General features: G+C 40.9%; 1 protein-coding gene across 1 annotated transcript; it reads left to right on the forward strand.

Annotated features, from left to right (window-relative positions):
- Positions 1 to 5,762: 5,762 nt before the first annotated feature.
- Positions 5,763 to 25,995, forward strand: LOC310927784 (voltage-gated potassium channel subunit beta-2-like; the record flags this gene model as incomplete). Its single annotated transcript, XM_083890176.1, has 14 exons — positions 5,763 to 6,094; positions 19,994 to 20,037; positions 20,126 to 20,163; positions 20,424 to 20,503; positions 21,815 to 21,859; positions 22,384 to 22,428; positions 22,552 to 22,595; positions 22,860 to 22,946; positions 23,037 to 23,122; positions 23,211 to 23,331; positions 23,422 to 23,516; positions 23,664 to 23,784; positions 25,042 to 25,130; positions 25,906 to 25,995. 14 exons carry the CDS (start codon positions 5,763 to 5,765, stop codon positions 25,993 to 25,995), a joined length of 1,317 nt encoding a protein of 438 aa, XP_083746302.1.
- Between the last annotated feature and the right edge of the window lie 1,779 nt (positions 25,996 to 27,774).

The raw sequence follows: 27,774 nt of genomic DNA on the forward strand, positions 1-27,774 counted from the left end.
AAGCGCTCGTTGGATACTTCAGGTGTTCTTTTTTAATTCTAATTTGTGAAGTGGAAAAGTGCTATATTAGTCAAAAGTGTATGCCTCCTTTTGGGGTATTTCTGCAAAGTTGAAATGCCATTTACATGACAATATACTTAAAAAGACCTTCCTCTGGGTCTAACTTATGTGTATATTTGAAATAAGGGAAGCCATTTAGTTTTTATTATACCTGCATATAATGATAATAAAGATATTTCTGATTATTTGCAGAAAATAAGCTTAAAATTGAGGTTTTACAGAGACTCAGACAGAGAACATCAGATCATTTAAATAACATGATTAATATTTTTCTGAAAAATTACGAATGCATGAGTGTTTGAAGAGGGATGCAGTGAGTGTACACATTATTCATGGTGGAATGGAGAGAAAAAAAAAGCTGAAATATATTTGCAGTATTTTTTTATTTTTTTTGCACCAGTGACCTAGAAAGAAAAATCAGGCGCCTGATGAGATTTCAAAGCACAGCAGTGCTGAATAAATGTGGTTGAAGTGCAGACACATGTGGTTGTTCCGGATCACTAATGTTAATGTGGAAATGAGACACTTGCATATCAACCATTGTCTATTTCCATCCTCCAAAAATGCAGCCTGATAGGACCCACGTCACTGGGGCAGAAGTTTGGGGTTAATGACGCATGATTCGACAGCAGGGGGACGGAGATTTACAACGATTCAGTTTGAACTTCATAGGCAACACAGTCTTGTGTACTTCATCTATGAAGAGTCATGTGCTGTTCAAATGTTTGGCTGCTTTTATTCTTCTATCAGTATTGATTCAATTAAATGTCCTGAATCTCAGACGACAGACATCAGGAGATCTGCCTCTAGGTGGCAGCATCACCTTGGTGTAATGATGCACCAGCCTTTAACTTCCTCTTGACTCAAATTGATGACTTGTAATCAATAAAACAGCTAAATTCTACCTTGGCATTCTCTGTCTCTCGTTCATTTGCAGGATTTGCTGGAAACAATTTCCCACATCAACTCATCTGAGAGCAGATTTGGGAAAGAGAGACCAATACAGTACTTAAAGGCCACCATTTTGGACTAACCTGTATTTACAACAGCCGTTGTAATAAATATTGCGACATTTTACACACTGTACCTTTAAATATTGACATGCAGATTATACAAGGGCTGAATGCATCGACTTCTAGAAAAATAAAGATTAAAAGTTGGACATTTTCAAACGTCTGTCAGTTGGAATTTGGAGGCAGTCGAGTCAAAACGTCCTCCGACTGACCTCTGACAAACAATGTGAAGCCAAATCACTTCAAGATGAAACCAAAACCATAAGAAAAACAAGTTTGAGGGAGAACTTCGCTGTCTCTCTTCCACCGAGAATAAAGGCCTTCAGTATTCTTCTTAAACTATATGCACATTTCATGAAGAGGCTGACCACAAACAATATTCAGCTGTCACTCTTTGCTTTAGTACAAGCAAGTTAAAACCAGCTGTTAACATTGCAGCAAAAATGAGAATGTGCCACTGGGGTTTCTTTTTAAATGCACAGTAGACTTTCTACTGGACATTTGAAACAATATTTTAACTACCTGTTACAGGATGTTTTTATAGTTTGGATGAAAATGCAGCCTCATCAGAGTGGCGTGATGTAAACCAGCTTAAAATGTGTTATTTCAGCTGTAGACAGTTTATATATCATCACCCATTATAGCTTGTTGCTGGTTTTTTGTGTTTGACTTGACCAACGTGGCTTTCAAGGACGTTCTCGTTGCATGCAGCGTTTCCAGTGGAAGCACGGTCATCTCCTCTCTCATTTCCTGAGATCTGCAGTTTAATGTCACAATAAGCATAAGAAAAAGCTGCACGCCAGCGCAGTACTGGACGATGAAGCATGCGATACTCTATGAGAGCATGCAGATAAAAACTATGGAGGTACTTGGGGCGAGGTGATGACGTGCCTCTGTGTATAATCACTGTGCTTTCTTTCTGCACGTACATTTGGGAACATCCCATTTAAACTTGTACTGAATAGCTTTTTTTTTTTCCATAAAAAACGAGCTGATTGCTTAGAACTGCTTCAAAACAAGGTATCATTAGACGTGAGGACAAACTGACAGTAATGATGACAATCTGAATGTGTGCATTTTTTATTTGCACCGGTTAAGGTTCTTCGCAGATTGTCCTGCTGTGAGGAACAGGTATTTGCAGAGCAAGCATTTGAGCACCAGTCCTGTGACTCTGAGGCTATGACTGCACCATTTAAACTGAAAACACAGTCTTCATCTTCACTCAGTCCCCAGTGGCATGGCAAATTACAATGCAAGCCCCGATGCTGAGAGAGGCGCCCTGAGAAAAGCTGATAACATAAGTCCACAGCGAGGACAATGAAATCATACCTGTGTGCCAGAGAGGGCGCTGTCTGTTGGTTCAGTAGGTAGAGCAGGTCATCTACCAACCACAGGGTTCTGACTGTCTGAATCACAAGTGGAAAAAGCATTCCATGACTGTCTTGCATTCTCCGTGACCAGTTGTGATCGTATCTTACTGATACTTGACGGTTAGTAGAGCAGAGTCTTCAATGACTGATTAGAGCTATAGTTGGAATTGCTAACATTGCTTAAAGGGACACTGTGTAGTATTTATGGGTTTATATAACCCAAAATCCACTTTTTTATACATATTATGTGCTCCTGCATTGTCTAGTCGCTGTATAATATTTTTTGTTTCATTTTCGTAGTGTTTCAAAAAGTCATGTAAAATAACATGGTCGCGGGCCGTGGTCGCATAGCCACTGTTAGCAGCGAGACGCCATGTTTCTACCGGAGCCTGTAAGGACAAACGCGAGAGAACAAATCAAGCGTCTCTTTACATGTAGCGGAAGTCCCGCCTCCACTCTCTCCGCTTCGTCTGCTACGGCCGCTGTAGCTCGCCCTCTCCCTCACCTCACGAACCTCATCTGCTGACATGGAGAAAGACGACGAGGTCGACATTTGACCTGCTGAGGATACCGTAGCTCTCAGGGAAGAGAGGGGGTGAGCAGAGGAGCAGTTCTTTGTTGTAAATTTCAGCCTCTCCTCTAGATGGCACTATAAACTACTTACTTCACCTTTAAGATGACGCCGTTGTTGGGTGCATTTAGTCTAATGTTGGACCCCTGCATGTTTTAGATGTTGCACCTGATTCAAATGAATGGGTTGTTATCAGGCTCTTGCAGAGCTTGGTGGCGAACTGATTCGAATCAGCTGTGCTGGAGCTGGGCAGTGGGAAACACTGGAATAAAAAAAAAAACACATCAGGAATGGGGAGAATGGTCTAGTCCAAAATCTTTGCCACATGCAGTGCTAGCAAAATGAAGAAACAGACCCACCGTACAGTTTAGATTAGCAAATGAGAAGCATTTTAGCTGAAATCGCTGCATTGAGAGTTGGGCCTGAACTCAACGCTGTTCACTTGTTTGTTTTTTTTTAAACGGTACACTTGCTTTTGCAGCAGTAAGACCCGGGTTTACGGCGTGGTCCAAACAAACATGGAGTTTTTGCATACCTCTATGTGGTCCTGTGATGGACAGGTCACCCTGTGTCAGTTGCGATTGGCACCAGCGCCTCCCGTGACCCTCACAAGGACAATAAAGTGGTAGAAGATGGATGGAAATACTCCTCTCCTCTATCTTCTTCTCTCATTTCCATTCTACTTCTCCCTTCACTAAACCCCTTCCCTTCCCCCTCCTTCCTCTCCTCTCTCCTACACCGGTTGAGGCAGATGTTCGTACACGATTTCTTCACCACGTGCATACTCATTGTGCTCCTCTGTAATAACTGTAAGGTCTTGACCTGACCATGTAAAGGGTCCTGAGATAATGTATGTTATTCATCACACAGGTCAGGGCAAGCTTGGCCCAGTTCCACTTCATTCAATTAAACGGCCTCCTCCCAAGTCCCCTTTGCCCTAGGCTCCCAAAGCCTCTTGGTGCACCCATGCAGGCTAGCAAATGACACATCCATCACATTTTAAATATGATGTGATGCAGTTTTAAGCCACGTTATTATGATGATGATGATGATGATGATGATGATGACAGTGTTACAGTGCCATCCTGGTCACACATTGTGTTTCTTGGCTTCACTGAAACGCAGAAACAGCAGATCAAGTGAAGAAATGCTCAGTGGAGCTGGGTGTGGTGGAGCAGCAGAGAAGCTGCTTACATGGGGGGGGGGGGGGGGGCAACGACATAAAAAATGATGGCGATTAAAACGTCACGTGCGAAAAACGGATTAATACATGAACACATAAATATGCATTACATGCAAAAACGGAGTCGTTTTTTTTTTTTTTTTTTTTTTTAAATGTTACAAATACATCGCGAGCGTAAAGGCTCGTAACATCATACGACGATTAGATGAAATGTGTGTACACAAGTGTGATGATGAAAAATGTAGAGATCACACCCGAGAGAGAGCATATTGCACCCCCACCCACACACACACACACACACACACAGGCACGCGCACACACACGCGCGCGCTCTGCCTGTGCGTCGTGAACATTTTTGGAGTCTCTGTGAAAAGAGGGGAGAGTGAAAAAAAAAGTGGGACTCTGTGCTGACAACATGACGTGGAGGGAGAGCCAAGGGGCGGCATCATCATCACCACCATCATCATCACCATCATCATCATCATCATCATCAACGGGCGCTTGAAATGTCTGCAGCTGATTTTTGGGCCACTGTGCCGGCATTTTTTTCACCTCCGTGCACCGAGGAGGGGATTATTGGAGCTGCACACACACACACAGCCGCTCCTGCCGGTATGTGAACGAGGTTCACTTCACCTTTTAGAAACTGTGTTTTTGCAGCTCTCTCTCTCTGTCACTCGCTCTCTCTCTCTCTCTCTCTCTCTCTCTCTCTCTCTCTCTCTCTCTCTCTCTCTCTCTCTCTCTCTCTCTTGCATCAATTTGATGCTGCGTGATGATGCTGCTGCTGCTGCGGTGACTGTGTGAATTCGCATCCCATCACCCTCTCCGGACCGAGGCAATGTAATTTCAACCATTATTTTTTTTTTTTTTTTCCTATCACGCTGACCCACCTTACAACATTTTTTTTTTTTTTTTTTTTTTTTAATGCCTTATTCCGTCGCGAGGTGCGAGGATGCCTGTAGCTGTGGTTGTGTCATTGCTGCGGCACACTCTCCTCAGCTCAAGTCCGACACAACTAACCTCAGCTGAAGAGGAGACAGCAAGCTGGCAAGTGCTTTACACCACCCAACATAAGCCATATATACATGTATATAGGAGCCTGTGCATGTATGTGGAGGACTGACACTCTGGGGAAGCATCTATTGCACTGTGGTTTTGGGGCTTCCCAAAAAACTGTCACATCCTTAAATCTGTCTGGGAGGATTGCTGTGAGCTTACAAGCTTCCTGGTGATTTTTTGGAGGGCAGCCCTGATGCATCTTGTGAGGGAGAAGACTGTCTTTGCCAGGTTTGCATCACCAGACAGGAGACAGGGCAGACGGTGACTCTGCGTGTGACATGTTAGAGACTGAACTCCTGCCAAAAATCTCTGACCTGCCCTGTCGGAGCCCTTTTCTATGAACATCCCTGCTTTGCCGCTAACGAATCGAGGAGGGGAAACAGTGGCAAGCAGCAGTAGACAATCTGCAGACATCACTGTTTGCGTGACTTCCTTTAAACATAAAGGTTCCCTGCTCACCAACTCTCCAACCATCAAAATAAGAGACACCGGATAGCAGGGTCAGGATGCAGGTGTCCTTCGCCTGCACCGAGCACAACCTCAAGAGTCGCAGTGAGGACCGGCTCTGTGGCCTCCGCACAGCTCCACCGCCTGGAGGAAGCAGTGGGGGGGTAGGAGGTGGTGGCAGTGGTGGTGGAGGAGGAGGCGGAGGTGGAGGTGGCGAAAGAGGTGGAGGTGGCGAAAGAGGGGGAGGAGGAGGTAGTGGACAAGGGAGTAACGGCAACTACATCTCTCAAGGCTCAGTCAAGGCCAGGGAGGGTCCTGGGTCCCGTCAGACTCCACAGGGCCATGCCCACATGAAGGAGGCCATCGGGCGCCACACCAGTATGAAGTACAGGTGAGTCTTCATGAGCCTGGTGAGGAGCTGGACCCTCAGGTACCACAGTGTTCATTCACATCAGAGCTGGTTGTGATCATTGAAGAGTGCAGCTTTTAAGTCAAACATTGTCAGATAATGTTATACAATAATGATTAAAGGGGACATATTATGCAAAATCAACTTTTTAATCATTAAAATCTTTACATTTGGGACTCTGGAGGTCCTATCAGTCAGCAAAGTGTGAAAAAAGATGACTCACTCATGTTTTTGTGGTACTACTCAGTCTAAGTACAGGAGATAAAACCAGCGATGTTGACTTCTGCAATCATTGGGACGTCACAATGCGCTAAATTCCTCGAAAAGTTCTATTCTTGGCTCCACAGTGCAGCACAGAGTTCTACACAAACGTCCAGCCTCAGAGGATTTATCTGTCCAGTGGATACATGTTATATATGACGGCAATGTGCCTGCTAGAGCCTGCAAATGATCACTTTTCCAAATGCTAACTGCTGTTAGCTCCCAGTAGCCTCTGTGGCTGATGTCATTTCCTGTCCCTTAAGTTTCGTTTTAGTTTATTTTTAAGGTGGACCTAAAGAGATACTACTAAACAGAGCGTTCTGAACAGGGCTGTTTTGGCAGGGTGATTGAACTGCTGTGGTGCTTCATCCTTATCCTCACAGACATGTTCATTAGGACACCAGGGAACTAGGTTAACATTAACATTAATAATTGACATTATTTTCACATGTCAATAACAGGCAGAGATTGAAGGTTAAAGCCGATCATTATCGCACAGTGATGGCGATGACAAGGCGACAATTACGAACTGTGAAAACATATCTTGTTGAATAAACAACAATGTGTACATGAGGCTGAAGTTTAATTGTTTACGTGTGCAGGAAGATTATCCACGCTGGCTTCTGTCTTTAAATTCCTCTCTGCCGTCAGCCGTCTTATCTTTTTCAAACACATTTCTAATACAGACTCTCATTTTGCCTTTCCTCTGGTTGAGACATGATTAAGAGAAGGGTAGTGAGGCTTTTTAAAGCAACACAATGTAAGATTTGCTCTCTGGGTCCCCCTGCAGTTGGGAAATGGTATCGTCTGCTACAACTGTCATACAATATAAGCCGCTTTAACACGTGCATTTTGTCCACAAGCCAACGATAACGGCAAAGCAGGACTTCTAAGATGCAAACATCCACGTGTTCAGACCGGACACACGAGCCTCTGTTAGAGCAGCGTATACACATTATTATTTTAGAATAAAATGCTTTCATTTTTCAAGATATCATAAATGAAATCTAAATCTGGAAGACAAATAGTGCTTTAGTTTGCATTTTCAGCCCAGCCAATATAACCTTTTGCTCATCGTCACAACAGTGACATATGCAGGAAAGTAGAATTTTGTAGTTCTTTTTCAGTCATCATGGTGTTGACCCAAAACCTGAAGGTCCATAGTACTGGTACAGACAATGTGAACCCACTCAGGCTTTGACAGTTGGTGTAATTCACCCTGTTTTAACTTGATGTGCTACCATAATCATCTTGGAGACATTACTTGAAGGTCGAAACTCAACATTAAGTTGCTTTAAGCTGGCATATCAGACCCTGTAGACCACAGTGTTGGCATGCATTACTAGGTGAGGGGTGGAACTGGCTGTACCATTGTCAGTAAAGACAGTATTTCAATTAAACACATCTCCTTCATCTTTGAGGATATATCACGGCCATTTTAGGACTTAATACAATTAATATCTCGTAAAGTACTTTTCTGGATTATCTCTGAGGCAGTAGATTATGGTGAGCATCAGTGGCAAATTCTCCACGAGAAACAAGCCGCAGGTGATTCGATCGGGGGGGATTTTCTCATCATGAGACTCCACCAGTTGGGATTCCTTTATTTCTAATTCTGCCAGTCACTTTCTTGACACGCGAGTTGAAAACAAGTTCAGCCTGTGCACGAGGCGGCCTCTGTGTCCATTCACTGCAGATGAAAGTAACTCAGTCAGCAGTGATTTCACTGACACTATAAAAACATTTATGACATTTACTCATAAAAGCGCTTACTCTGATGGATGGAAAAACGCTTACATAATCCACAGCAAACAGCCGTAATGTTATCACACTGTAACAGACAGTATGCATGTACAGTAGGTGCATTAGCCATAGGCTTGTGTGTTTTATGTAGATTTTGCCCTGGCCTCTTGCTCTTCACTCCAGATTAATATATAAAAAAAAAAAAGCCTGCCTCGCAGAATAGCTTCTCTACAATCACCCGAGGACACGCAGGTTTAAAAGCATTTCATTTTCATAAAATGGTGCAGTGGAGTATTGTATATGGACAAAAAACATAGAGTCATAATATAGGAAAGACGAATTTGAGCTTTTTCAGTGGTTTTGTCGTTGTTTTTGGCACAGAATCACTTCACCTTGATGGATCAGAGCTTCAGCTAGAAGACAAGGACGCCTCGTTCACAGAGTAGTGGCAAATAATGTTTGCATTTATAAATATGCAGCACGTATTTAACATTAAACCATCCATAATCTATCTAAGGTTGTACCCTCATACCATCTGTTTCCTTTATTTCGACCGTATAATTCAATAACTCGGGGCGGATTTTAATGACCTGTTTTCCTGTTTAATCAGGTTGATTGAATTGCTGCCATTCTTGTCAGTCAATTTAGTTTTCATTTAATAGGATGTTTAAAAAGGGAGCGAGGCACAAGGAGGAACCCAGATATCTCCTCTCTTCCTACACATAGTGTGTTTCTTCTCGGGTTGGATTATTCTCGTGGCTCTGCAGTCTCTGGAAAAGTGTCACTAATGGGGAGTGCAGCAGAACAATAAGTCTGTATAGCATATGGCCAGCACCAGTTGCCAGTGGCAACACCCTAGGCATAGTTTTTGCTTGTCTCATTTCCTAATCAGCCAGCGCTGCTGTCGCTTATCAGTCCCCGCTGCAATGATGTGGGCTCAAAGCTGATTCTGTTGGTGTGGTCACACGTTCTCCATTTTAGACACAATACCACTGAGGCCACGGAGAAACAGCAGTGAATCCACACGCTGAATGATTGAATACACAGAGCGAGGCCAAGTGAAAACCACAGCAGAGCACGAGTAACAAGTAACTTTGATCTCATCTCTATGCTGTTTTCCAGATGGCGTCGCAGTATTGTCACCTCTGTTTGCCCTGTTTGACTGCATGTTTTCAAATACCCCTGCTGTCTCATTAACCTGAGCATCACCTACCTGCAGGTCACAGACAATAGGTACCTGCGGCGAGTTGTCACTCCCATGATCCCCTGCTGTTACCCAGTGCCCCAAATCTATAAAACATTTGCTTCATCTCCTTTCTTCTGCCTGTTTCATCCCCCATTTACATTCCAATTAATTCTAATATGCAAAATCAACGTTTTAATCATTTAAATCCTTATATTTGGGACTCTGGAGGTCCTATCAGTCGGCAAAGTGTGAAAAAAGATGACTCACATGTTTTTGTGGTCCTCCTCAGTCTAAGTACAGGAGATGAAACACGCAATGTTGACTTCCACACTCACTGGGACGTCACAATGCGCTGAATTCCTGGAATTGTTGTCTCACGGAGCTCCACTTTGTCTGTAAAACACACGAGAGTGCTGATGAGGGCAATGGTATCTGAAAACCGGAAGAAAAGTTCTATTCTTGGCTCCACAGTGCAGCACAGAGTTCTACACAAACTTCCAGCCTCAGAGGATTTATCTGTCCAGTGGATACATGTTATATATATGACAGCAATGTGCCTGCTAGAGCCTGCAAATGATCACTTTTCCAAATGCTAACTGCTGTTAGCTCCCAGTAGCCTCTGTGGCTGATGTCATTTCCTGTCCCTTTCGTTTGACTTTTTTTTAAGGTGGACCTAATAAGATACTACTAAACAGAGCGTTCTGAACAGGGCTGTTTTGGCAGGGTGATTGAACTGCTGTGGTGCTTCATCCTTATGGTATTTTGACATGACATGTTCATTAGGACACCAGGGAACTAGGTTAACTTGGAGAAATAGGGTATAATATGTCAACTTTAATTTAATAAGCACCAGCCTCTCAATACCAATATCCAGCACTACATGACACTTTCCACTCATCTTTGTGCCTGTAGAATTTCCTTGTATATTTAGTCCTGACATGCAATTGTCTCCATTTAGATGAGAAAACAGAGGGTTCTACACTGGGTCAACAATTATTAGTGGAATTGTGGTGCTCATGGAGGATGAAATATCAAGGATAGTCTTTTCAATATCTTCAATCAATCTTAACTGTAAGTGGTCATCCAAAAGAGAGGCATCCAAGGCAGTCCAATACAGAACATTGTAAAAGGATTTTTAATCTCCCTGGACTCTATTGTGCCACTATTGTGAATTTTGTGTCACTATTGTCCGCAACATAGGATAAAGAAGCCTCGAGTGGTTTTATTGGTGGGACCTGTTGAGTCACTTAGGCAAAGTTGTGTCAGCAAATTCTCCATTTCTATGGTAACAAGGTCCTCTCTCTCTCGCTCTCTCCTTCCGCCAACATCAAACCTGGAAAGCAGGTCAGATTCCTCTCCACTGTAGATTTATTTGCCACTGCTGAACATTTCTCAGGGGTTTTTGTGTGAGTGGCACACAGCTGGCCGCCTCTGTCTTCATGCATGAGTGAAAGAATGGAGCATGCAAGGCTAAAGGAAAGTCATGCAAACATAAATGATTCAGGACCGTGTCAATGACTTCAATTAAATGTCTTAGTTTGTCAAAATTCAGATCAAAATGAGCTTCTTAGTTTATTTGTCAAGAAAAGATCATTATCATGCCTCACTTGTTAAACTGCTGTGTTGCAGAGGAGGCAATTTCCTTGAGCCCATAAACTGTTTATAAAAATGGACATAGTCCTCTGGTTGCAAAATATTAGATATTGGATGGTACTATCTGTTAATCACACTGGTGTCCACTCATTGTGTTTTATCATCTATTCTCCTCTACATATAACACAATGTGCAAAACTGACATCACCACGTGCTATTAAAGACCTGAAACTTGTGATTGAGACCATTAACTCATCAGGAAGTGATGCATAACTGCTGTTATAAACCAAATTAAAAGTAGAAGCTCATTTCTCTTGTTTTTTGTAGCCAGGTGGTGTCGCCCCCTGGTGGCTGACTGCTTCACCTGTAATTCTTAGGCTTCACTTTTCAAAAGAAGAAGGCTTTATTAATTTCTTTTATACAGTGTATGCTTCGCCCGAAAACTGAGCAGCTGATTCCATTATTTTCCACATCTTTGTGAGAACCCCTTAAATTCTGTGATCCGGACGGCAATAACACCAGAGTTGAAAAGTCTTTAACGATGGCCCACCGATAAAAGCTAAAGGTGCTGGAGAAAGAAATGTGTGCAGAGTCGGGTTTGGCTGATGTCCCTTTTGCCTGGGGCCACAAAATCCTTTGAAATGCCTCAGTGAACTCCAAATTGAACAATTTGGTCTCCTCTCGTCCTCTGCCATAGAAGTTCCTTAGAAGAGCTGAGCTTAATTAACAAATACAGTTTCCAGTTGACGCAACTGGCAACCCGTGGTTGCTCGACAGCTGAGACTCTACTGACTGCAATGATTGGTAGACAGCGGTAGGTGGCGCCACATGCCAAAACATGATTTCAAAACATAAACATGATTTGCAGTCTGCAAAATATTTTTTTAATGCAAATATTTTGTCTGTACTGTTGTTGTTGGTGAGTTCAGTTTGTTATATGAACATTATTCCTGAGTCTCTGTGACATATTAGGAGGATTTTATGGCCAGTTGATTTAGATTTATTACATAATGCACCTTTAATTTCGATCTATCGACGGGAGGCATTGGAATTAATGATAGCTTAGCCATTAACCCAGATAACAAAGTTGATGTCCACAAACCCCCTGCAACAGGACACTAACATCACTTCATATTCAGTTGAATTTGCGTTTGGATCAGGAGCTGAAGTGTCCTGACATTCAGTGAAACACGAGGGCTTCAGTTCTCTAACAGAGTACACTCAAAACTGTGAGTTTTAAAAGGCTGAACTCTCGACAGCTGGTGGAGGTAATGATTGAATCATTGGTATCTGATGAACATCCTGTCAAGGTTTACGGAAATATTATGGTCATTGGGTTTTATTAAACTACCAGAGTGACTAACTGTTACAGGCACCTGAGGCGTCAATTTGTAAACCAGGAACTTTTTGCTAAGAATATAATCTTTTATATTTAGGCATTAACCCTTTAACACCGAAGCCTCAAAATGTCCATCTGGACTTTTGTTTCGCTTATTTAAACCATCGAATGGCAAGAAAATTCCCTATGAGTAAATGCTTTTGCACATTTCTCCACAATAACGTTCAATATCTGGCAGTTGTTTACAACTTACGGCACGTTAAAATAATGTATTAACAATTTAAAATGAAAAAAAACTAAAGGTTGTATTTAAAAAAAACACTGTAGTTGTACATGAACACCAACTTTTGCATGTTAATTTTGAAATTTAAACAGTATACAACATATTAAAGTAACATTTGTCTGATTTTTTTGTATCAATGTCCAAAATGGGGCTAAAAAATGGAAACTACTGTATGTACAGGCGTTTTGCCAACTCTCTGGTGACGAAGATGTTGATTTGCTGGCTTTCGGAGTAAAATCACTGTAATAACCACATGTTGGCTTTAACCCTTTAAGGTACGTACCAAAAAAAAAGTAAAGGAAAAATTATTTCTTTGCAAGTTTTATTCACTTATGAAAACAATAACGACAATATATGTATATACATATTTTTTTTAATTAGACCCTACAATATTTCAGATACAGTCCTCTACCAAACGGTTGAGACGTCTGTTCATAATAAAAGTACAACATTCTGAGAAGTTACATTAAGTGCAATCTCTTGATCAATAAAGTAATCATTTTAACAACACTAACCCCCCCCCCTCAATTTTACTAACATTAGCTCAACTGTTTGGTAGAGCATGTTTTGAAAAAAATATTTGACCCTTATAAGACGTATTTTTGTTGAATTAAGTTACATAATTCTGTACAAAAACACCTCTGAAACAATATTATATCAACAAAATAGTCTTAGTCAAAATAGTCTAATGCTGTAAAGACAAACTGCTGCTCAGACGTAATGGTAGAGATGTCTCACTCAGGTTGAGTTCAGCTTGATGCATTTTTCAATGAGATATAGTGACTTAAAGTGTGGTCGACCGAGGGTTAACATGCAACTTTAGAAACTTTGGAATTGCTCCGATACAAACCGTCGCATAATAATTATGGCAAGCATGTTTTGCTTGCGCAAACATGTGAAGTAATATACCTAAATTCGCCAAAAATGTTCCCAACACTCTTAATTCATAGCTATCCATGTTTGTATTCAGGTAATTGACCATTTCCTTTTCATTTCCTCCACTTATCTGCTGTAACTTCTTGGGTAAAGCCGCCATGAAACCCTTTGTTTGCTAATTGTATTGGTTGTATTTGCAGCACGTTGCACCATTGAAGGTATTGCTATAAAGTGTAAACACACAGGCAAACCAAATGACACAAGACAACAACTCCCATGATGCCACACTGTTATCTGAGACCCCTAGTGGCAGAGATTCAACCGTGTCTGATGAATGTGGCTTTAACAGTTACCACTCTCACTTCTGTCTAATCCTATGGAGAAGTATTTGAAGCTACTGTCGACAGGATATTTCTGGCATTATTGATCAATAATTTGATAATAACCTTTCACCATAATGAAAATCAAATGATCTGAGAGAGAACTGCACTTATGCACCTCCTCTCGGCTCCATTTACATCCTCAGAGAACTCTCGGCTGTGGACTCTGACCAATCATTGGGAAGTTCACAGAGAGAGTACAGTTCAGTTTAATTGGGGAGTGCATGTTTTTGACAATAATTGTGAAAGGATCACTATTCTGGGACCAGCAGTAATTACCTAGGATGCAAAGAAACCTCAAAAATGATTATGATAAGTGATAATATTATTATTATTATCAATAAAAAGTAATTTGGCTTTAAATTGACATTATCATTTATATTGAGACAGGGGGAAACTAGCTATAATATGACATTCTATATACTCTATACTATACATTTTTTTCAAATGTACAGAGCTGTTTTCCTAGAGTCTGGCTCCTAACCAGACTGCATCCAGACAGTTTAATGTATAGTTATAAATATTGTAAGTGAAAAATGAATTTAGAATGAACCGGCGCTTTCTGCGTCTGCACATCGGAGCGAACATTTCATACTAGTGTACAGAAAAATGCATTTAGCAGATGGAGAATTGTCGAGGCAGTGGTGTTCGACGAGGCATCCAGTTGTCAGTATTTGTTTGTGGATGGATGCCTGATGCTCTGAAAAGAGCAGTGAATCAATGTCAAAGCCTGATATTGTCTTCTGGCAGCGTCAATGTCATTAGTACATGCCTTTACATAAGAAGCACTGACTGTGAAAGTATGCACAGGATCTGCCCCAAAATATTAAAGCTCTGCATCCCCTAAAGCCCTAAAAGTCTCACTTTTTATTTTATGCTACTGTATACGTTTGATTAAAATCCAATTTAGGATGATATTGAAGCACAGCGCCATGTCACAAAAATGGAGGATAGCATCTGAGTTTATTCCAATTGCTGCACTCACAGCTTGGGCATGTTGTAATTAGGACAGCCCTACTTTCCTAACAGTTGAATTAAAAGCATCGTGTAACATTAGCAGAGATAGGAATTAGCACACTGCCAGAATTACTTTTTTTGTGGTCAGGGTAGACATCGCTGCGTGGCCAAATACTTGAGAGAGAACTGACCCATTAAAACCGCGAAAAATTGTTTTCCGTGTTAATTAAAGAGAGTCCAAAATGAAGTTTCGGCTCCTAAAATGCATTTATAGCACATGCATGCAGGCAAAACACACACAGACGCACGCTCTGATGTCACACACTGATGTGTTATTAATATCTAGGTGCACTTCCCTCTGGAGAGGAGCCTGCTCAGCATGTGTGTGGCATTTTACGACAACTGCAGGAAAAAAAACAAACCCGGAACCATCTGCATGGAGTGTCTTCCTCGCGTCTCAGGTGAAAACTAACTGTAAATGTCAGCACAGGTTAAAATGCTGACTACACCGTGACAGAGCACCTGTGCGCCTCCTTTCTCTCCTCCATTAATTACGGATGAAATGTATGGTCCTTATAATCGCCTTGTTTGGAGTGGGTGATTTATGGTGGGAGAATAAATAGATGAGGGAAACATAGCAGGGCCTATTTATTAAGGGCTACAGAGAAGCATCTGTGTTTCCGTGTGCCCTCCTCATGTGCGCGTTCATGTGTGACAGTATGTAGATCTGTGCCCCCTGCTCCAGTGTAATGCCCCGTCAAGCGTGAACGTTCTCGCAAAAAAGCCACCGCGCTGACCCCCGCGCACCGTAGATCTCATCAATCTGTGCATTTAACGTGCACCAAATCCATGTCAGATGGAGTGTCAGAGTGTCTGTGTGTGAGAGAGACAGGGAGACAGAGGGAGGGGAAGCCTGTCACGGGGGAGATAGTAAGAGGAAAGAGAGAGCATGTGTTTCCTCAGACTCACTGATAGTAATTTAGCAGACTGCAGCACTGCAGAGAGAGCTGGATTTGAGAGAGAACAGGGAGGGGGTTCAGTTGTCACACACAGAAACAGTGACGTTCCTCCATAAAAAAAAATGTGGCACAAAAAGTATAAAGCAAACATGTTGTCTGTTTTCTTTTCCATCTTTAAAAAGCCCATCACCGAAACAGGATGTATCAGTAATGATGCAGTTGTCGGATGGATGCTTGATATTTGTATAATGCTGACTCACGTTATTGTATTTCTCTCACACATAAACTCTCTGTTGTTTTCATCCCTGCTGTGTCTTTACTTTGGAAACAAAAAAGAAGGTGGATTATTGTTGCCAGGGTGATCTATAGCAGGGGTCTCACTTGGTCAGAACATTTTAGGAAAAAGCAACTGGGGTATTCAATCACGATAATGAATAGAATAAAAAGAGTCTATAAATAAAAAAACATCCACAGAAATAACTAATTATAACTTGATATTAAGTGGTGGACCTCATGAAATCAATTGGAGGGCTGCATGTTTGAGACCTCTGACCAATAGACTGTTAATGTAATGCATTTTTTTTTTTGCATTGCCAGCACAAGATTTAGGCTCAGGCTATTATTTGATGTTGACATACAAAGCTTCTGCTTCAGCAACGCACATATTGGCTCTTTTAGACTGAAAAAACACGAGATAGCAGCCTCTATAAAGCCAGGCACTTGTTTGAACCTTTATTTTAACCCTTTAAGGTACTACTCAACCATTTGGTCGAGCACACTTTAAGTCACTATATCTCATTGAAAAATGCATCAAGCTGAACTCACTAACACTTAATGTGACTTGCTGTTGTACTTTATGAATTATGCAAACCAGGTTTATTATGAACAGACGTCCCAACCGTTTGGTAGAGGCCTGTATCTGAAATACTGTAGGATCTAATTTAAAAAATAATATATGTATATGTATATATATATATATATTGATTTTCGTTATTGTTATCGTAAGTAAATAAAATAAAATGTTTTTTTCTTGGTGTGTGCCTTAAAGGGTTAAGTGATTACACACATATACAAGTATACTTATAGATAAGAAAACCTTCTGATATGGCAAAATGGACCTTTAAATTAATCTCAAGCTTTTTAAAGGCATGGATCTCTCTGACTGCGCTTGTTTTTCCAACTAGCAGGTAATATTTTATTAACTTCCTCCAGGTGGATTTAAGGCACAAAGGTATAATTTGACAAATTTGACGAGTGCCACAAAAACAACGGCATGGGAGAATAAGCTTCAGAGAAAATCTCTGAAGTCTGTTTTCTCCCATGTGCCTCATTTATATTTACTACCAGTGTTCAAAGTGACTGTCAGAGCTGTCATTGGTGAACACGAGCAAAGAACCAGCTACATCAAAACCCCACTGACTCTTTGTTCCCTTTATATAGAATATCTGACCATTGACCTGTGTGTGCTATTTTGACGGAATGTGATTCACACCCATGTACTCCTACGCACACACTACACACACACACACACACACACACACACACAAGAGAGCGTCACAAATGCTTACATATGCAGAGAACTAAAAATAGCTTAAGGTCAGGATTTAAAAATAGACCAGAGAAAATAAAAGCAGGACTTGTTGGATTGGACTGAGCCTAAATGCTCTGACAGTCTGTCTTTTTGCATTTGCTGTTTGTGGTGGATGCAGGCAGGCAGGCAGGCAGAGAGGGGCGAGGTGCTGAAGATGAAAAGACTGCAAGCAGCGAGTTGCACTGCAGTTCTGCTGCCTCTCCAGCTAATTGGAATGGGGGAGAGCACACATGGAGGAGGAGAGCAAGCATGAAGCACCACGTCATTTTCAGTAGACTGTAGACGCTCCTGTGGTCAGAAATGCAGCCCTCTGCCTCTCGCTGCTCAGCCGTCACAAATGCAGCCACACCGCGGTAATCGAAAGTGGCGCGACGGGTAATGGACTCCTCTTCAGCTTATGGAACACATTGACTGTACGGAGCAAAGAAGCTTTGAGATGAGCTCTCTTCCCTCTGACTGTTTCACCTGCCGAGAATAATACACTGATCTGGTTCACATATGAGGAATAAAAGGTCAACTGTTCAGAAAGAATTAGACACTGAACGCAATTTAACCACAGTTGAGAAAGACTTCATACAGAAACATAGTGCTATTATGTCATATTACAGTGAATATCTTCTACTGCTTTATTCTCCACATGAGGGTTGCTGGTGCAAATCCCAGCTGACAGGCAGGGTACACCCTGGACAGGTCGCCAGTCCATGACACAGACAGAGACAATAAACAACTTTAACATTCACAACAACGGTAAAAATTTAGAATGTCCAATTTACCTAATACCTAAATCTGCATGTTTTTGGAAAGTGGGAGGAAATCGGAGAACCTGGAGAAAACCAACACACGGAGTAAAATAATCTTTTGCACTGTATCTAAATACTTTGAATAACATTCACGATTAAAGAACAGGAAAAAAGTACAAGTTAAAAACAAATAATAGTACATTTGCAAATACTTTTCCCCACATCAATGACCTCTCAAAGCTGTTTTACACTACAATAAAGGCTACAGGCACAATGGAACTTCCGCCTAGCAACCGTATGCTGGGCTGCTTCCAGTAGGTCGTGTTGTGATTTCCCGGAGACTCTAGTGACGTGCCAAGTAGTAGAGTCAATTTGACTTGTCATTCACTTTAGCAACGTGGGGTTCAATGCCCTGCAACATCGGACACATCAGCATGTAGACTAGAATGGAGCTGGGAATCAAACCCACAACCTTCCAGTTGGGAGACGACTCAACTGGAACCACTGAGCTACCGTGACCCCTAGTGTACTTAGTGTAGTATTTTTTTCCTGCAGCACTGACAGGCATGCAGCATGTTCATACTATAAGATGGAGCATATTTTGAAACTACATCCTGTTTCATCTTCAAAAATGTGTCATATTTTAGAGGATTTTGATTTTTGCATGGAAAATAATATCTAAGATAGATGAAAGCCAATCCATGCATTACAAGACAATAGATGTAAGTTGGGCTGTGTATTAGCAATAATCTGGTGATACAATATATATATTCAGATACAAGGGTGACAATACAATTTATTTATTGGAGATTTGTTGCAATTTTACCCCCAAAATAGTGTAATAAAAACGCACAGTAAAAATATCACTAGTATCTACAGTTGTCTTTGTCAAGTGAGAAGAGTGGAAGAAGGGGTACAGAGTCAAATGCCTGCTCCCAACTAGTGATTTGGATCACATTTTCGACATACTAAATGTTGGTGAAAATGAACGAAAATGGACAAAACATTTTTATATATATATAAAAGAAGGCTAATGCGTAAAAGTGGTGCAAAATGGCTCAGTAGCGCCCCCAAAGGTGAAACCCAGCAGGATAAAGCAGAAACTAAGTTGCACCAAATTCCACAAAACCTGGTGGAAACATGTCACAGCCCAAGACAAACTAAATAGTCTATTGCCATCATGGCCTCAACTGAACAGGAAGTCGGCCATTTCAAAGTTGGTGTCCCATCTTAGCGATTTGCACGCTTTGTAACGTAATCGTAGCAACATAAAAATTGTGTTAATTTGTACTAGACACACTTCACAACACAAATAAAAGCAGCGTGGGACGCGACCTGAACAACATACAAATGTTGCACCTGCAACCAGGTCGTGGCGGCAACTTTGTACGATCTACTCGAAACTTCATGCTCGACCCAAGAGTCCGACCCTGAACAGTCGACAAACATGAACTTGACCCAAAAGGAAGTCAGCCATTTTGGATTTAGTTGCCATTTGGCCACAAAACAGGAAGTTGCCTTTAACTTTGTCGTAAATTGACCAATCTGCTGGAAACGTCACACAAGAGAACCATCCATAAAACATTAGCACATTAAAACTGAGTCAAGGGCATAGCACCAGGGCCCACACAACGCTGCTTATAGCTTTAATTCAATATGGATATTCAAAGAAAATAAACAGTAATTAGGCATGAAATATACCAACATTTTAGTGTATCTTACAGTGTATAATACAATATACCCTTGATATATACATACACATAGTACCCACTACAAGTAGAGCAAATTGTACGTTCCTTGGCTTCACCGAGGATCAGGAAATCAATTCTAATCATAAGGACTATTTTCCCCCTTTGCTTGCCACTTACTGTGATTGAAGTATGTGCATATGTATTCTAAATGCCCTCACATCACTGCCTTTTTTCCACTGTTTATTTCTGAAACTCACAGCTTGTGTGTCTTCTCCCCTTCAGAAACCTGGGGAAATCAGGCCTACGAGTTTCCTGCCTCGGGTTAGGTGAGTTGTTTTGAAGGCAGGAAAGTGTGCATCTCTGTTTCAACCTCTGTTTCAAAACAAACGTTTCTCTGTGTCTCTTCTTGCTCAGGCACCTGGGTGACATTTGGATCACAGATCTCTGATGAGGTGAGAGCTCCCGTCTCTCTCTGTTGTCACTCTTGTTGCTTTTGAGGAAAATAGCAGGCACTGCAAATGCAAATGTCAGTTTTACAATTATAGGAAGTGGAAAGTGCCTCAGACCTTGAAACTCCAGTAGCTTGATGAGATAATGTCTGTATCTCTAAAGTATTATCGTCTCTGCATAGTGCCCTTCATGGGCGACCTCTGAGTAATTGGAATTTATCCATGGCCTCCCTCTCTCAGTCTCATTTTTTTTATTCCCTCAGATGGCTGAGAACCTGATGACCATAGCTTATGAGAACGGAGTGAACCTTTTTGACACGGCGGAGGTGTACGCCTCTGGAAGGTCAGACTTCATCTCCTCTTAGCACCAATTAAATCATACACTTTTCTTCTACTTGCATTTTTTTTTCCATATCAGTACTCGTGCTTCATTAATCGCAACACATGAACAAAAACGCAGAGCGCATTCAAATTTCTCAGAAGTCCTCATGGCATGACGCTCACTATTATTTCAGTAAGCTGTGAGTAAAGATGTTGTCATCGTATTGATTGGTGTTTAGAGTAACCAATAGCTGCAAGCATGAAGACAGATAAATGTGCAGACAGCCTACTCTCTATATTCCATTAGGTTCACACGTTCAAAATAAAGCCTACATACTCGCTTGTGTGGAGGATGTCTTGCCACCACTATATCTGCTCTGTTAAGGAAGCTGAAAGTGATGTTTCTGAGGAAGAGGAGGACATTTGTGGAGTGAGGCCATATATGTTTGAACTCGTATGCACAGACACATGGGGAATGAAGTGGGACTTGATTTGATTTGAGTGATGTTATCAGGTGAAAATAACTTATAACCGTTTTGCAGGCGGCATTTATTAGTGCTATAACAGGAAACAGTATAGTCTACATCTAAAGCGGTAGAAAATGGATCGAACCATTTGCTTCTGAAAAACCCTTTCTCAAAAGGGTTTTCCTGAGTAAAGGGTTTTTAAAAGGATTCTTGGTAACTCTAAGCGTTCCAGGTGGAACCTTGAACCAAAAAGGGTTCTCCTATGAGGACAAGCTGAAGAACCTTATATGGTTCTACTTAGCACTTTTATTTCTAACAGTGTATATGCCTCTGAGTAGGGATGGGATGATACCACTTTTTGTGTGTCCGATACCAATGCCGATATCACAAACTCAAGTATCAACTGATACCGATATGATTCCAATGCAGTCATTTTAGACCATTTATGAACTATGAAGCTGTGAACAATACATTTGTGCGGAGTCATTTCAAAGACATAATTCTCCAAATTTGTAACAAATATAGATTAAATTTAATAGATTTTAATATAAATAGATTTTACATTTTTATCTGTCTGAAATCCGATTCGCGTGATTTTGTTCCAGTATCGGACTATACCGATACAGACCAATACTGATTACCATCCCTACCTCAGAGTACAAGATGGGTCATCAAAAATGTCAAAGCGGATTCAAATCAGGCATAGAACCTGTAAAATCAAGTCGAAATTTGGCAAAAATGGGTCTTAATATTATTAGACTGTATACAGGCAACAATAAAATGTTGATGTCATTGAACATGATATGTTTGCAGAGTCTTGTTGTGTAGCACCAACCTATCACAATCAATAATGTGTTTTTTCACAGAGCGGAAATTACTCTAGGGATCATTATCAAGAAGAAAGGATGGAGGTATTATTACTTTTTTTTATTCCAAGTGACGCACATGCATGTGGGTAGCTTCATTTGAGATTATTCGTATAGCGTAATCTTTGAAAGCTCATTAATCCTCAACGAATCCTCCTTTTGTGAAGTGCACAGCATTTCCGTTTGTTGTTATTATCATTGCTCAATTATATCAAATGGAAATGTACACTTTTTAGACAAACCTTTAGCCTCACATAAACAAAAAAAAAGATTTTTACCAAACTGCTACGTTGTGGCTGACTTGCCCCTACATGCTTAAGATGTTTTTATTCTAGAGAAAACAAATCAATAAATACAAATCAAATCTGTAATCAGGCTTTTGCACCTTGTCACTGCAATTTGATTGCTTTGTGGATACTGGAAATATTGAAAAAAATATAGATTTTGAATGAAAAATGGCACCATACATAGTAAAAAATAAACAATAATATAAAAGATTGACTTTCCTACTCACATGCTACAGTATGTTCTTATTAAAACTGTGCTCCTAACTCTTTTGTGCTTGCCAGGCGTTCAAGTTTTGTCATCACAACAAAAATCTATTGGGGAGGCCAGTAAGTGCAACACTAATAGACAATTAACTTGTTTTTTGTTTTGTTTTTTTCACATTCAAAACCCTCATTTGCTTTTATCATTTCACGAGAACGTCAATAATGTGCATTTTCTTCACTTCACAGAGCAGAGACAGAGAGAGGACTCTCCAGAAAGCACATCATTGAAGGTAATGATTCATGGTTTTACTATCTATCTATCTATCTATCTATCTATCTATCTATCTATCTATCTATCTATCTATCTATCTATCTATCTATCTATCTATCTATCTATCTATCAAATGTGCTGAAAACACACTAACTGGCCAGTTTATTAGGTACAAACGACTCGCAATAAAGTGGCAACACAACACACAAAAAAAACGTGAATTATCTGATAACTTAGGTACTGCACCTATGAATGATCAATAATTGACCGTTGTTCACGACAGGTTTAAGAGGATCCTTATCAAGACTCCAGTTAGATTATGTGGACATTGTTTTTGCCAACAGAAATGATGTCAACAGTCCAATGGAAGGTCAGTTACAGATACATGATTATTCTTGCTTGCTGAGATCCATTAGACTCATTTGAATAACGATGTTATGTACTGTGATTTGATCTCCAGAGATTGTACGAGCTATGACCTTTGTAATTAACCAGGGAATGGCCATGTACTGGGGAACCTCACGCTGGAGTGCCATGGAAATCATGGTAAATATTCATCTCACATTCTAAACAAAGTTTATAGCAAAAGTAATGAGTGGTAACCGTGGTGTTTTGTTTATGTGCTTGCCACCAGGAGGCGTACTCAGTTGCACGCCAGTTCAACCTGATCCCACCTGTGTGTGAGCAGGCAGAGTATCACTATTTCCAGAGGGATAAAGTCGAGGTGCAACTTCCTGAGCTCTACCATAAGATTGGTGTGATATGCACAGTTTCACAGCTCAATTATTTATCTATTGAGCTATGACATTTTTTCTTAAATGTCTGCACTTATTATACTCTTTTAGGTGTCGGCGCAATGACGTGGTCTCCACTTGCATGTGGATTAATCACAGGGAAATACAGTGATGGAGTACCCGAGTGCTCCAGAGCAGCAATGAAGGTCAGTTTGAGTCGGTCTCCCCATGGGATTCTTTAAAAAAAAAATCAGCATCTGTTTGATCAGTGAGCTATTTTAGTGTGAAATCAGTATAGAAGGACTGCAAGTCCCCAATATTAATGCTTTTTCTCTATTGTGTTGCTTGTGAAGGGATACCAGTGGCTGAAGGAGCGAGTGAACAGTGAGGAGGGCCGCAGACAGCTTGCCAAAATCAAGGAACTCCATCTACTGGCAGACAGACTGGGCTGCACTGCTGCACAGTTAGCCATAGGTATGACACAGGGTTATTTACATGATCATACAGTGAGCATGTATTTTTACTGTGTTTTATAATCGTGATGTGTGTGGACACTTCCATTTTACAGTTACTAGCACTATTTGGCTCCACTCGACTCGGTTTGGTATCAGGTCGTTTTCCATTAGTATAGTAATCTCCTCAACATGGGCGGGGTCGTCACAGCACGGCTGCACTACGACACAAACACACAAACTAGTGACGAGCAAAGCAGTTCTTGGTGTACTGACTCATCAGAATCGGTGAATTAAAACGATTAGTTCAGTACTTCCTGCATGACTGGAGCACACACTCCATCTGACACAGTCGCTGAAGAGAACAGCTGAATGGGTTGCTCACGATCGGCACTGCTGTCACTAAATACACCAGACTCTGCTAATATATTGAGATTTTAGAAATGTCCTTGTTAAATGTTGGAGATTAACGCATGTTTTCAGCATTGTTCAGTTTGATTCTTGTGTCGGACGTGGCGCTCTTGACTCTTCCAGTTACAACACACTCTGACCAATCAGTGGCCGGCAGTCTGTCGATGTCACATTTTAGTATCGGCTCAGCTAGACTGGTACCTCGCAGAGGAGAAACCAAAACCCTAAAAGCCCCAAGTACCAGGTACTTTCATTAATGGAAAAGAAAAACAAATGAGTCGAGTCGAGCCGAAAAGTGCACAAACCATATATTGGTAAACTTATTTCTAATATACATCAAATCAAAATGAAGGGATAGAGCCTTGCATTATGCGTTTCCCTCCATGTGCTTTTTAATCTGAACAGCATACACTTTTAGAAATAAGGGTTCCAAAATGGTTCTTCTACAAGGGCTGAGGTTCTACCTGGAAGCGTTTGCTTCTGAAAAACCCTTTCCTGAATAAAAGGTTTTTCAATGGTTCTTGGTAACATAAATGGTTCCAGTAAGAACCAGTTTGATCCAGAGAACCCTTTAAAACCCTTTTCCTGAATAAGGGGTTTTGAAGGCTTTCTTGGTGGAACCCTCCAAAAGGTAACCTGGTGGAACCTTTATAAAAAGGTTCTACCTGAAGCCAAAAAGGGTTCTCCTATGAAGACAAGCCGAAGAACCTTATATGGTTTTACTTAGCACGTTTATTTCTAAGAGTGTATAGACCTTAGCTTTAAACACTGTTATGTGATCAGAGTGCAACGAAAAAAATGAGTGAATGTCGTAAATGTCTTGATTTATCATGGATAGTACAAGTTTTCACGTTTTTCTATTTTACAGCCTGGTGTCTGCGCAGTGAGGGCGTCAGCTCAGTACTTCTGGGAGTTTCTAACACAGACCAGCTACTTGAGAACCTGGGTGCCCTACGGGTATATATATATATTTCAATATTTTTCTGCACATTAGAAATGTTGGTAGACAGACTGAACTAAAGCAGTGTAAACCAGTAAATGTGATAATGTTGACATCCATACTACTAAGTTTTTGTTTAAATTGCATAAAATCAGCTACCAGGGGGCGACTCCAGTTGAAAATTCTACGTGAACGGAAGTCTATGGCAAAACGAGTAGACTTCTCTCTTGATTTACAACTTCAGTAAATATTTTCTCAAGGAGTTAATGGTCTTTGTTATTTTTTTAATTATTTTTTAAATTATGTTATCATTCAAGTTTGCATGTTGTCTTGTGCGTTTCTCCTCCCACAGTCCAAAAACGTGCAATATGGGGATTAGGTAAATTGGACACTCTAAATTCTCCATAGGTGTGATTGTGAGAGTGGGTGGTTGTTTATGTGGCGCTGTGATGGATTGGCGTAAATGGTTGTCTGCCTCTACATGCTGACCCTATGGCAACCTGAAAATGGAAGGATTGATGTTCCCATTTAGAGGAAAATAGATGATACGGTACAGCACATACTGTACCAGTGGACACCAGTCAGTTGGTGTTGGCGCCAGCGAATTCAGGGATTCTGGAGGCTTCAAAAAGGGGTTCAGATTCTTATTTGTGAGTCACAACTGGTTGCCACTTTGCCTGGACTTGCATCAACTTCAACAAACCCTCTTTTCAAATTAAAACATAGTAGTATGGGTGTTACACTTCCGAGCATATTTAGCATTTTAACTGATTGCTGTCCCTTTCCTTGCAGATTTTATCCCAAATGACCCCACAAACCATTACTGAGATTGATGCCCTGCTGGGAAATAAGCCACACTCAAAGAAAGAGTCCCGTGCTTGAAGATGCAAATCTGAGTGACAGATGATGTTTTGAGAGGAAGAAGGAGACAGTGACATCGGGAAACATCACTATTTGCTCTGCGTTATACTAAACAACTTGCATGTTCTCAGCAACATTATGCTTCCAGTATGTGCGCATATCCACTTTGCGCAGGAACATTGTATCATGTGTGAAAAAAAGGAAAATTCTTCAATCATGAAAAAAAACAAAAACGGTCATATATTGCTCACTGCCGTTTGTCCACAGAATGATTATTTCTACAGAGGGGGAGGCTAAAACTGCATGAAGCGACGGGGTCTGCAATCAACTGATTTGACTTGTGTTGATGATAAAAAGTTCTGATGTTGAGGGAAAAAAATACCTTTATGCTAAATGAAACTTGACTGCTTGAAAGGTGCTGAAAGGTCTCTTCATCACGCAACTGCTTGTTTTTCTGTATGATGTTTAGTACCCAGCAGCCAGAGAGCCAAAGGTTAGTACTCATGTGTCTAACCAAACATTTCCCATAGTGTGCATGTGACTCGTCTGCCACGCTCACTGCTTTACAGGGTTGGGAACTTAATCCAATGTCACATCACATGTTTTACAAGTAGCGTGTAAGGGTGCTTTCACACCTCCAGCATTTGGTGCGCACCAAAAGCTGTGGTTCGGTTCGTTTGCATAGGTGTGAATGTAATCTCGGTCCTTTGGTGCGCACCAAATCAGCCAGAGCAGATAAACCGGTCCGAGACCACCCCTTCAGGCAGGTCTTGGACCAGTTTATCTGCTCTACTTTGGTATGGTTCCGCTGGTGTGAAAGCAACCAAACCACATGGGACGAAATGGTCTAGTTTAATGCATTATGGGTATGATATGAGATACAGGATTATTCCGAATTTCAGCAAACTGTACCCGCGTCTGTTTGCTACATTGTAATATTTTTCTGACTGGTGCGGACCAAAGTGATCGAACTATAGGTGTGAAAGCGCCCTAAGACATAATTTTAGATTAATTATTTTCTTGGCCTATACATGGAGGGAACATATTTGTTTCTCACAGATCATATGTTTTTTGAATAAAAATAAGAAGAACACCATTCCCTCTGATATCGCAAAGCATATCGCAATCACAGTTCCTGTCAAAACAATCGCAGTTAGCGATGTATTCAAAATCGTTCAGCACCTACTTCAGTTAGTGTCGAAACTCAAAACATGATTAGTTGGTCAATTGTGAGTCATTGTGAAAACATGGTGGTCCAAAATGGCGGCCTCTGTAGAGCCGACGTAGCTCCTGATATAAATATAAAAGGCTCATTCTGTGGTAATGAATGGCAACAAATAATAAACGCAGGTGATTATACGTGTGAATTTTTTTTTATTGTTTTATAATTTACCAACTTAAGAAACATCATCTAAATTTTACACACTGGACTTAAAAAGACAAATTAGCTTATCTCACCTACTGAAATGACCATTTTGGCACAAATTACTTTGGCTTTTAAATTAAACTATCTCAGTGGGTGAGAACTTTGAAAGGAACTTTCCCAACCCTGATGCTTTCTCTGCAGTCTCCTCGCCTCCTCTGTTTGTAAACTGTGCGCATGTCCCTTTAAGAGAGAATAGCCCTTAACTGGGTGTAAATGTGGCATGGCTTTTATGGCTTATGTAGGTTTTGCAGTGCCCTTTTATGCTCTTTTTTACTCAACGGTCTGGCAGTTGGATGCAGGTGGGCACTTTTTTTTTTTTTTTTTTTTTGCTTTAAAGACGCAGCCATGTGTCCATCTGATGTGTAATCTTCGTA

The sequence above is a fragment of the Microchirus variegatus genome, assembly GCF_963457635.1.
Source record: "Microchirus variegatus genome assembly, chromosome: 5".
Classification (NCBI taxonomy): domain Eukaryota; kingdom Metazoa; phylum Chordata; class Actinopteri; order Pleuronectiformes; family Soleidae; genus Microchirus; species Microchirus variegatus.